General features: G+C 36.2%; 1 protein-coding gene across 1 annotated transcript in view; it reads right to left on the bottom strand.

Annotated features, from left to right (window-relative positions):
* LOC124160762 (importin-5) overlaps positions 1–12,099 on the bottom strand; it is a 37,733-nt gene that overhangs the window by 10,533 nt on the left and 15,101 nt on the right. The window contains exons 10-20 of the mRNA XM_046536779.1: positions 9,858–10,011; positions 9,180–9,289; positions 8,962–9,062; positions 8,507–8,624; positions 8,087–8,213; positions 5,986–6,159; positions 5,085–5,276; positions 4,873–4,985; positions 2,415–2,555; positions 2,166–2,315; positions 1,754–1,961 (exon numbers count right to left, since the gene is read on the bottom strand). Coding sequence (XP_046392735.1) covers positions 1,754–1,961; positions 2,166–2,315; positions 2,415–2,555; positions 4,873–4,985; positions 5,085–5,276; positions 5,986–6,159; positions 8,087–8,213; positions 8,507–8,624; positions 8,962–9,062; positions 9,180–9,289; positions 9,858–10,011 — 1,588 coding nt within the window. The remainder of the gene's footprint in view (positions 1–1,753; positions 1,962–2,165; positions 2,316–2,414; positions 2,556–4,872; positions 4,986–5,084; positions 5,277–5,985; positions 6,160–8,086; positions 8,214–8,506; positions 8,625–8,961; positions 9,063–9,179; positions 9,290–9,857; positions 10,012–12,099) is intronic.

Raw genomic sequence — 12,099 nt, 5'->3', positions numbered from 1 at the left:
CGCCCCAAGGTCACCTCACTTGCGGCAGCGGGAACCAGAACGACGTCACGCGGAGTTTTTCCCGGCATTCATACTTACCCGTCGCGTTTTCGCGCGCTTGAAAATTTTCACTTTTAATTTAATCGCGAAAAATAGATATCGTCTTATAAAACTCTAAAAGCGTTAAATACGTACTTCAGGAGTATTAATATTTCGATTTAGGCAATAAAAAAAACCACCCTATTTGAGCATTACGCCTCCGTCGTATTTCTTCTTCTTCCCGGTATTTATTTTCCTGCGCAAAATGCTTAAATAAAGTCAGAAATATGTCGTGTTTGGTCTTATTCTTTTTTAAATTACGCGCACATTACTAATATTTCATTCCAATAAAGGTGTAATAACAATTGCCTAAAGTCATTGTTAGACACCTTTCGGGCTAGTAGATGACTCATGCAGCAGTTGACCTCCAGAAAGGGGGGAATTCGAAGCAGGTAGGTAGAAAAAGGTCAGTGGGTGAGAAAAGGGGGTGGGCGCGAGACACGTTTTTATTTTTCTCGCGTAACTTGATATTTTTTGAAGCTAAGGTCTTTGTAATACAATCCCTGCACGAGCTGGGATCTTTTGTTTGATTTCGGAGGAGAGGAAATCGTCAAGAGTGGGTGAGGCTGAATGGAGGGGGATAGCAGATCGTGGGAAATGCGCCAATGTCACTATCCCACGACACTGAGTTCCTCCCTATGGTAGTTTCATCTCCTGGGGAAGATTCAAAATAAGTTCCTGTCATTATTAGCCACAAAGGACACACGGCAAACACCTCCTCTCATTTTATCAAAAGATGGATGCGGGAAAATGGTCAGTGGGGAGAAAGAGGGAAGGGTGAAACACGATTCTATTATTTTCCGGTAACTTAATATTTTTTTCAAAGCTGAGGTCTTCGTAATACGATCCCTGCACGAGCCGGGACCTTTTTTTTGTTGTCGGGGAAGAGGAAATCGTCGGAGGGGGTGGGGCGAAAGCTGAATGGATGGGGATAGCGGATCGTGGGAAATGCGCCAATGTTGCTATCCCACGGAACTGAGGTTCTCCTGATAGGGGACACCTGGGATTTTCGGATTTTTTTCATCCGATCAATTTCGGTTCCCCACGTCGAACTCTTTTCACCGCTCGAACCCGCGAATTTGATGTATTTCGTCAGCTTGCCTAAAACGGCCCTGCATGCACTAGACGACTAGAGTTCTCATTTTTCCGAGTCAACTACCAACGACGTGCGAGCGACAGTGTATGACGCGAAATTCAAAGTATTCGAGGTATTCGAGACGGTACCTTTGGCATAACTATTCGAGATCTCGAATATCGAATACTTTCTATTATTCGAGGTATTCGAGTATTCGCGGATACTATTCGCACATCTCTACTTTAATGTCATCATCATGTTACTACTTCCCACACATCGGTCAAGATAAGACCATCTGCAAAGCATCAAGTTGCTCAATTATTTAAGGTACACGAATGCGTATAAAGACGAGAAAAACACAGCTTAACATTCCCTGCGAAGACAATTCTTCATGTCCCTGACACTTCAGACAGTGGGATTACATGAATTTATTATTTTATTAGAAGAGTTTCCAGGAATATACTGTACTGAAGTCCTAAGAGGCATCACCTTACAAAAATGTTTTTCCTCCCCAAGTTAAGTTCTACTCAGCATAGGAATTCACCAAAACAATAAAATTGATCAAATCAGGAAGTAAATATATAAAAAAATTAAACAAACCTGCAAACTGATCTCCACCAAATTGCCCAAGAACTCCACAACCATAAACAGCTGCCTGCCTAACTTCTGCAGATTTGTCATCTACATAGGCCAACATAGGGTTAAGGAAATATTCTTGATACTTAGCACATGCGGGACCACCATACTCAATTGTGTCATCAAAAACACAAAGAGCCCACTGATGATCTGACCAAGCTCTATCTGGGGCCTAAAAAAGACACAAATGGTAAATGCAGTGAAACTACCAATGAAACGAGATAAAAATTTAATGACATCAAACATATAAAAAACCTTTCATCTTCACCATTTAGTAATTGTCTATAAATTTGCTGACAAATAAGACGACAAAGCTAAGAAATGAAATATATAGTATGTGTTTTATTACAAAAAAAGGAGGCAACAATTGACTTACCAATAATTTAACAAAGTGAGGAACGATCTGGTCAAAGTAGGGGAAAAAGTCCTGTCTATACGATGAAAATAAGGCATGGATTACATCAGCAACCTTGCTTAAAACAAATACATCTTCATTGTCTTCATCAGCAAGCTGCTCTTCCACAACCTTGAAGACAAATTGAGAAATTGAAAATACATCCGTTAACATTTATCACAGCTCACTCCTAATTAATTTGGTCATTAAAATTATTAATGAAAAAAATACCTCATCATAATCTTCATCTTTTCTCTTCTCCAGACGTGCTATGGCACGGTCAAAGTGCTCTTTGAGAATTTTGTCTAGTATTCGAATGAGTTCTGTCATTGATGCTTCAGACAAACATCCATTTCCAAGGGTTTCAATGCACTGAAAATAAAAAAATAAGTTATTGACTTTTGTTACCCAGTCTCACTAACCATCACCTACTGTTATTTAATGATATAAGAACAAGAAAAATAATACTAAGAAGATATCCATTACTATTCAAGGATAATTATAACAGACTGGATCGAATAATTTTGCTACATCTAAGGAATTTCTCCTCTTCTTCATCAAGAAGTTTAAAGAGAGGAATGACAAAAGAAGTTTTCTGGTCATTCCTTCACCTTTTGGTGACTGACGGGCTCAGTTGGTTCTGCCGTTACTGTTTCATTATAAGCCATCTTTCATAGGGAGACAAATGAGGATGGCTGAGGGGGCCAACAGTCAGACTTCAAAAAATGGCTGCTGCACAACCACTTACGGAATAAAGTATGATGGCACACTTACAACTAGATGTCTGTCTCAGTCAACTTAACCAATCTACTTATTTCAGAATGCCAAATGGAAAAATTTTCATTTAAAAAAGCAACGGCTCTACAATGTACTGGACCCCGAGGTACAATAGCATTTTTCAACTACGTCCGGATTGGAGGTGGTCTCAATGTGTTGAAGGCACAAAGTGGATGATGATATCAATCACTTTTATAGGAGACACCTATGTTAAATGTTTTGCCGAGATGTTACCTTTACTTTTGATGAAATGTCTAAAATGAGCTTCCACTCCACAGTAGAAATTTAGCAGGGGTGTATCCTAAGTTATGCACAATAAATGACACACTTCGAGGGAAAGTTGACTCCTTGTTGAGCAAGCACATACAAACACTAGCTATCCGCAGCTTATTTTCCTACACTTCTCCACATGAACAAAGTAACACAAAAACTCACCTACTCTAGCACTAACCTTACCATAAGTCATACTCTTTATAGAGGACTACCACTGTATTTACAGTGATGGCCAGTGATAGCCTTAAGGATAACTGTTGTACTGACATTATTGAAAATATGTGAACTGTAAGGTGTCTCATATTTATGCAAATGAAATAAATTGTTTTCTATAATCCCTCTTAAGTCTCAGAAATTTTCACAAATTAATTCATGCTTTTATGTACCTTGCATTCCTGAAATTAAATCCCTTGATTCTAGATTTGGACAAACTACAGAGGTCAAGAGTTCAGGATTGTAAAATTTTGTTTAATGTACATGGTACTGTGGTATGATTGCCAACTCAATTTCAAAACCAACAATATTTCTAACTTCCCTTTCTATAATATATCAAAATTATCCTGCAAAGATATCAGTTGTATACAGACATACAGTGGAACCTCGTTAAAGCGAGTACGGGCTATAGCGACACCCCCGCTATTACGAGAGATAGCCGATGCACCGTCAATTGACCCTATAATAAGCGTGTTAAAAAATTCGTTTTTACGAGACCCTTTCGGTTGGCTCTCGCCATAGCGAGGGTTTCACCGCCGGAAGACTTTCATGAAGACTCCTTAACCTCTGTAATTGCTAGCGATCTGTTAGAAATGAAGTTAATGGAGTGCTCAGTCTCAAATTTATGTGGTAAACTGTCGTTCGATAAATATAATGATGGCGAAACAATGCTTTGCATGATTTTTATTCAGTGCGGCGCTTATAAATTGTTTGAATAGATAGTCGTTATTTGAGTAAGGAAATTTATTGATGCAAAAAAACATCGCCTTTCGTCTGGATTTGTGCTAACGTTTATCGGATAGATGTTTATCTGTCGCCGCACCACTCCTGTTCCTGTATATCTGTTCGCAACAGGTATATTGGCTATTATTTGCTCCACCTCCGGTAAAGCGACAATTCGCTATAGCGAGTGTTTATTAGTGCACCGTGGGGTGTCGTTATATCGAGGTTTCACTGTAATCAAGTATTTTGTAAATAAGATGTCCTTCAGTATAATTTACACCAGCAAAAAATGTAGGAGCCTTAAACAATCAAGTACTATACAACTATGGTCTAGTTAATTGACTCTAAAATACAACGAAGCTCATAGGTAACTTTATTTACACACAAAAAAGTAATTTCAAAGGCATTGCAACCAAATAGAAAATCTACTTAAACCAGATGACTTGCATTTGACAAACTTGACATTGCAATAATAATTGATAATAGTGGTAAATAAATATTAATGTAATCTACTTCCCATAAACTTTTTAAAAATCTACGAACACAAAATTGATAATTGAAAATTCAGAGTGGTTAGGGATGGTAATTATTGTAGTGGCCTTCTGGTAATTTTCTAAATAAATAGAGCTGAGGCTAACATGAGACCACATGAAACTCATAGGGTTAAAATTTAACCTAAATCAAACAACAAATATAAACTCACTTTGGCCAGAGAATGCATATGCTCTGAAAGGACTTCATTTTCAGGCTCTGTGTCTATGGCCTTCAGTAATTCAGGACAAATAAAGTTCCACATTCCTTCTAAGTATTGAGGTCCTATGCATGAAGAGAGAGAAGAAAAAATGGTTAAATTATCACCACACGTGAAGAAATTATATGCTACCTTAAGTGTTAAATGCCAAAGAAAAAACTGACCTTTAATCTTCCCACAATCCAGGAGGTATGGAAGGCTTTCAGCAGCAGCTGTTCGGACTCCATCGTGGAAATAAAACTTTAACATGGGAACCATTAATTTCACCACATCCTCTGCATACTCAGCAAAACCTTCCTTCAGCTCCCGTGCATAACAAACTAACATCTCACAAGCTGAAGCCTTATCTTCCAAACCTAACGAATGAAAAGAAATAATGACAAGGTACCAAACCAAAAAAATATAAGGGACTGAAGTTCAGGCAGTTTAGATAACACACTATATTCCAAAACAATTTATAAACCTACAAGCAATGTTAGAGGAAGTTCATAATTAAGGCTATTTATGTTAGGGTTTTACACAATTTGAAATCCAAATCAAATCAATATCCAAGTCATAAGATCATAAACTTAAATAATATGTATTTATTTGAATATAGTTCCCCCCTTTTATCCAAAACTGCCCATGGTAAAAGTAAAGGGGGGAATATATTAAAACACATTTATAAATTTCTTTCCCGCAACTGAAGCCTCAAAATTAGGGGGGGACTATATTAGGAGAAATATGGTAGATAACTTTCTTCTAGAATCATGGTTGGTCTGTCATTAAAGACTTACATTAGCTCTTTTAAAAATCCCTCTTCCCTTTAACAACTCATGATGTGAAATATGCCATGGCTACTTTGCAATTACACTCACCACTACTTTTCCATTCAGTCTCAGAAAAACATAGACAAAAATTTCAGTTTCTAAGTATAAGTGGGAGGCAAAGTGAGATTAAGCCGAAATCTGAGTTATAGCTTGCTAATTATAATAAATATATCGTCTCATTCAAGTTCTCTTCATTGGTAAAGCTACTTGCGTTGATTAGTAACCAAGCTAAGGACTGTTGAAAATCGATACAAACCTGCAGTTCTGATACCGAAGTTCTGCTGTTCTCCTAGGGAAACAAATTGCCAATCTAGATCTCCTTCAATTCCTTGCATATCTTCATTATCAAGAAGTGCAACTTCTGGCTTCATCGATGCAGTTCTCATGACTGGTCCCATAACAAGAGGAAGATACTGTTCGAACTGTTTCCCTGTAGGAAAAATAATATTATCAACCAATGTACAATAGAACCAGAATAAACAACTAGGACCTTTCTCATACACAATGCAAGATGGAAAGCCAACTCCAAGAAAAAAAAAAAAGAAAAAAAAAGTACAGGCGGTCCCCGACTTTTGTACACAATGCGTTCCCGAAAACTTGTACGAAAGTCGAACCATTGACTTCCATACTAATTAGGGGTTACGTTCAAAAAGAGCAGAATATACTTACTAAAACCTTTTTATTCACGGTTTTTATTTCAATTGACTTAATTTTAATAATATATTAATAAAACTCCTCAAATCATCTAATTTCTTTCGAAAATACGCAGAAAATGCAAATAAAAGTTTAAAGAACAAGAACTCCGTTGGCTATGGAGTGAAACTTCCTCTTGGCGTTTAAGTTGACATTCCACTTATTACGTCCACTATAAATAAAAAGACATATCAAGAAGAATAACAAAATGTAGTTGTTGAACCCGCACTCTGGATACCTTTTAATTTTTACACAAAAATTCCACATTTGGCAGGTGACATTCGTGATCGCGTATATTTCGCATGTTATTCAAAAAAGACAAACGGAATTCGGGTGATATTTCGTGCAATATCGTTGCTGAAGGTGTACATGAATTAAAAAGCACTCAAACGAAAAAACACAATTAAAAAGAAGATCTTACTAGTTTTAATGAAAGCTATTTGATGATGTCTAGTCAACTTCTTTTGAAAAATGTCTTCAATGAAAGCTTTCTTCTTCTCTTAATAAAGGAGCCTATAGCAGGCAGTCTCTCTCCCATATAAATCACATAGGTTAGAGTCAACTACCAACAATTCCCTTCATTATATACGTTCGTATCATGGTTCGTATTGTTCGCATATACTGCCATTCGAAACAATTGAATGTTGGGATGCGCAATAAACATCGCGGGAATTTAAAAAAAATTACAGACCAACGTCCGAAAGTCCTAATTTAGCGTACAAAAGTCAAGTAAAAGGTGTCAATTTTGAACGTACGAAAGTGCGAATTGTACGTAAGTCGAGTGTACGAAAGTCGAGGACCGCCTGTAAGTCCAAGGGGAGACCAGTGCCATTAAAATTACCTCTCTCCATTGAATTTTCTACACAAAAATTACACATAAAGAGTCTTAATGCAATTTCATAGCCAAGTTTTACACCGTACTCAGTTTCTCTTTATTTTTACCAAAAGCCTCATTTTCATGCATCAGATTGCCACATAGCATCTTGCAACATGACCAAAAATTCCTACTGAAATTGCTTGCCAGGTTATTGATTTTGGCAATGGGCTACAAAATTCTGTATGCATTTATCCTTTATCACCAGAAACCCAAGTCCCGAACTTAACATACAGATTTTTGAATCAGACCTGCATTTACTCTATGCTACTACAATACATTTTAATATGCTGAGGCCACACAAAACTCAATAGTAAATTTAGTGATTAAAGCCATTCAATTTGGCAAAACAAAATTCATAGGACAGTAAACCAAGGTCATTTTAATTCTTAAAATTGTTATTTGAATTTGAGAAACATTTCTTCAAACTATCACATACTTAATAAACTATCAATAATAAAGGGCACTGAAATTAAATCCAACACTGAATGTGAAAATTGGGCATTTGAATCTCGCTATTCGAGGTAAACACTTCAAATCATGGGTATGTAACTAGCAAGCCCTAAATCATCACACACAATGTCCACCATTTGAATGCATATTTACAATGCATTCCACACGGATAACTAAATTCATACAACAAAATCCAAAACTTTGGCATGAATCGTTTAAACAAGTTACACCAAAAACAAGAAATTACGATCAAAATAATCTCAAATTGAATGCAGGACACACTACTCCATTTGGTTCGGCAATGAAGGGAGTTTTGGAGCAAAATAATTATAACTACCCAATATTTTGCAGATCCTGGCCCATGCTGTAATCAAGTATGATGTCTGTGGGTCATCATCAGGCAAATCTCCTTGTGTCTGGGCCTTAAGAAGCATGTTCATGACATCACTTGCATCCCTCATGAACTAGAAAATATAAGTGAACACAATATGCTCAACTTGACACAAGAAATATTTCACTAACGTTATAAATCTTTAATCATTGCACGATTCCCTCACAAAATAAACGTGCAGCTATTTATGAAGGACTAACTAATGGTATAAGTTACATTACAAAACTAAATGTAACCATACGTGCATATATAACTTCAGCAATGCATTAGAAAATGAAATTTAAATGGAAATATGCTAGAGCCTAGAGCTAACGTTATAAGAAGAAAGATGAAGGTATTCAGAAATTGACAGAATTAGGAACTAACCTTTTCTGAACCTACAGCCAACCCAATGAGGCTCACACATTCTATCGTTTTTCCTCGGAGAAGCTTCAATTCATCAGTGGAGGCATTTTGAATGATGTACTTCAAACAAGGCATCAGCCTGTAAAGGGGTAAGAAAATGAATGAAAGTGTTTCACGAGTTACAATGAAGTGGATACAGAAGAATTCCTGCAGAACAGATAACTCATTCATGATAGCAGATTTATAATTGAAAATTTAATTTTAAAAATTCCAATATGCATTAGATGAGTATGACTATTACATTTTTACTGATTACCACAAAGAAACTGCTAAAAATACCAAGTCACAGATAATAGCTCCAATATCTACAGTTAGGGACACAAAATGGGAAGAAATAAAAATTTCAGCTTCATAATAAAATAAAGGCAATGACTATGATTTACTTATAAAACTGCTGTGACTAAGAATCTCTTTACCTATCATAATAAGCCACAAACTGCTCTTCAGATGTATCTGCAACTGAAGCAATGGTGGTAACAACCTGCTCCAACACAGACTTGGTTCCTTTCTCCACAAGCTAAAAATAAAAATGAGTATCACATGTCAAAAAATAAGGCTTTTATTCCATTATCAATATTCAATAAAAAATAACATGAATAATGAATACAAGTGAATATAAAGACCAATTATTCACCTCTTTAAACTTGGCACTCAATATGGCTTCCAATTTTCCCATAATACCATCCAGATAAGGCGTAAGGATGCTTTTCGGACAATCTTCACTGAAGTTCACCAGTGCAGCACCTATGAAGAAAAAACTTTAATTTAAAGATACAAATACATAATCACACACTAAAGAAAACGCATTCACATTCCACTAGATTGCAGTGAAATCAACCGAGGGGGACACAAATTAGAAATATATATGAAAATCTGATGGATGTAATGAGGGAATATGGATACATCACAGTTTGAACAATGATTAGAAGGAACTATAAAATTCTTTACATGTATAACAGTTAACACACTTAGTATGAGATAACTTTGGATATATACCATTACATGATCACTTATATAGGCCTGCCAAACCTATTTGATTTAAACTAATTTACCTTCAACTATAATGAATATCAATGACATTCCTCCCTTATCACTGGCTAGATAGCTGATGAGTTACAACTGCAACATATGCATTTGTGGAGGTCATCTGCATTAGCTTGACATTAGATCATTGAAAGGGGTATTGGCTTAAACCAATACTGCGAATAATGTGAATTACAACTTTTAGTTCACCATAATTTTCAAGCATTAAGATGCGCTTCAATTTAATGTAACTGATATCATGTAACATGAGAACTTTTAATGAACTTACCAGCATGAGCTTGCACCCTAGGATTGTAATTGTCATCAAGGACCATGAGGAGGCCAGGGATAACTTTATCATGGAACTTTTTCTCAAACAATGGAGCAAAATCAGTAGACATCTGTCCTATGGCATTACAGGCCGCATATCTCACACGAGGGTGCTAGAATAGAAGTTCCAAACATTTTATTGAGAACACTCACTAGATTTTGAATTTTTATTTCCAAATTTAACAGTGAATTAGAGAGAAACACAATGCTGAAGTTATATTAGGGATTTGATCACCAAAGGGCTGCAAGTCCATAAAAATACTTTAACTAGTAATTACTATTACAAAATACTAGCTTCTTCAGTTTACGCCCAATGTGATACAAGAAGGATTCCCCAAACAATAAGGAAACCATTCCCAATTTTATTTAGGGATGATTTTTTTCAGACCAGGATCGGATTCAAATGCATTTTTAAATTCCTGCTATAAAGTTTATTCTGGGTACATACAATCAATGGAATGCTTTTTAGATTTACATACACATTTTAATACTTTTACTTATTAAAAATCATTTTCATAAGCTTTCAAATTATGTTTCAAATATGATAAAATCTTTACACGCCCAGGATCTAAACTGTTACACTTGTGTTTGGAAATGAAAATAAGTTTCCATCTTCATATAAACCATTGACTGAATTTTAATATTCCTCACATAAGTTCCCCCAAATTTTGTCACTTTCTCATCGCATACTGACTTGTGTTTAACCTGCAAATGCTTCAGCTGCGGTGAGGTGGATTTAGCACTTTCTCGTGATAATTTCCGACATTTTTATCGGTATGTCATTACATATTATTACATAAGTTACAACTGTAGAATATGCAACACAATTAACGATGTTTAGATAAACATAAGCATCACATGCGACTAGTTGCAGGAACAGAATTGCAGAGATGAACACTGAGCAAGAGGAAGGGGTGGGCAGCACAAGTGTTTAAAGGATAGGTGGAGGGGAAGGACTGCGCTCCCCCATCTTTCAAGCAATGAGGCTATGAATGAGGGAGTCAAAAACGAACATGTCAGATCTTGCTATATTGAGACGTCGTTGCCTTCAAAGTGAAGCCGGGCGACCTATATTATATACACAGTTGGCGTTTCCAGGCCGTATCTTCTTGTTAGACGGTACTGAAGCTATGGCAGTTTCTTTGAAAGTCATGCTGTTTGGACAATGTTTAATATTGGCATAGTTTTCTTGTACCTAAAAAAACTTGGTTTCATTCAATTTTGCACCTAAAAAATCCTAAATATGCTAGGAAAATTACGCATTTGGTCTCATTCTTTTTTGAATCTCGTACAAATCATCCAATTGCTGAAAAATATCGAGACATCTTCCAGTCCAGTAAGTCACTCACCAAGCAATTATTCCCCAGAAACAGAGACTTAAAGCAAGTAAGATGAAAAAGATGATGCACGATGGATCATGCTGCCATTGTTCTTGCACAACTTCATATTTTCCTTTTAAGATACAGGCGGTCCTCGACTTTCGTACATTCAAAATTGACACCTTTTACTTGACTTCCGTACGCTAAATTCGGACCTTCGGACGTTGGTCTGTATTTTTATTTAAATCCCCGCGGTGTTTACTGCGCATCCCAACATTCAATTGTTTCATATGGCAGTATATGCAATCAATACGAACGTTTACAATGAAGGGAATTGTTGGTAGTTGACTCTAATCTAGGTGATTTATTTGGGAGAGAGACTGCCTGCTATAGGCTCCTTCATCAAGACAAAAAGAAAGCCTTCATTGGAGAGATTTTCAAAAAAGTTGACAAGACATAATCAAACAGCTTTCAATAAAACTAGTAAGATCTTCTTTCGAATTGTGTTTTATCGTTTGAGGGCTGTTTATTTCAAGCATTCAAGTACAACTTCAGCAACGATATTGCATATTGCACGAAATATCACCCGAATTCCGTTTGTCTTTTTTGAATAGCATGCGAGATATACGCAATCACGAATGTCACCTACCGAATGTCGAATTTTGATGTGAAAATTAAAAGGTATCCAGAGTGCTGGTTCAACAATTACATTTCTTATGCTTCTTGATATGTCTTTTTATTTATAGTGGACGTAATAAGTAGAATGTCAACTTAAACGGCAAGAGGAAGTTTCACTCGATAGCCAATGGAATTCTTTTTTTTTTCAACTTTTATTTACAGTTTCCACGTATTTTCGAAATAAATCTATGATTTGAGGAATTT

This window comes from Ischnura elegans, chromosome 6 (genome assembly GCF_921293095.1).
Source record: "Ischnura elegans chromosome 6, ioIscEleg1.1, whole genome shotgun sequence".
NCBI classification, from domain to species: domain Eukaryota; kingdom Metazoa; phylum Arthropoda; class Insecta; order Odonata; family Coenagrionidae; genus Ischnura; species Ischnura elegans.
This window is presented reverse-complemented; position numbering and strand designations above follow the sequence as displayed.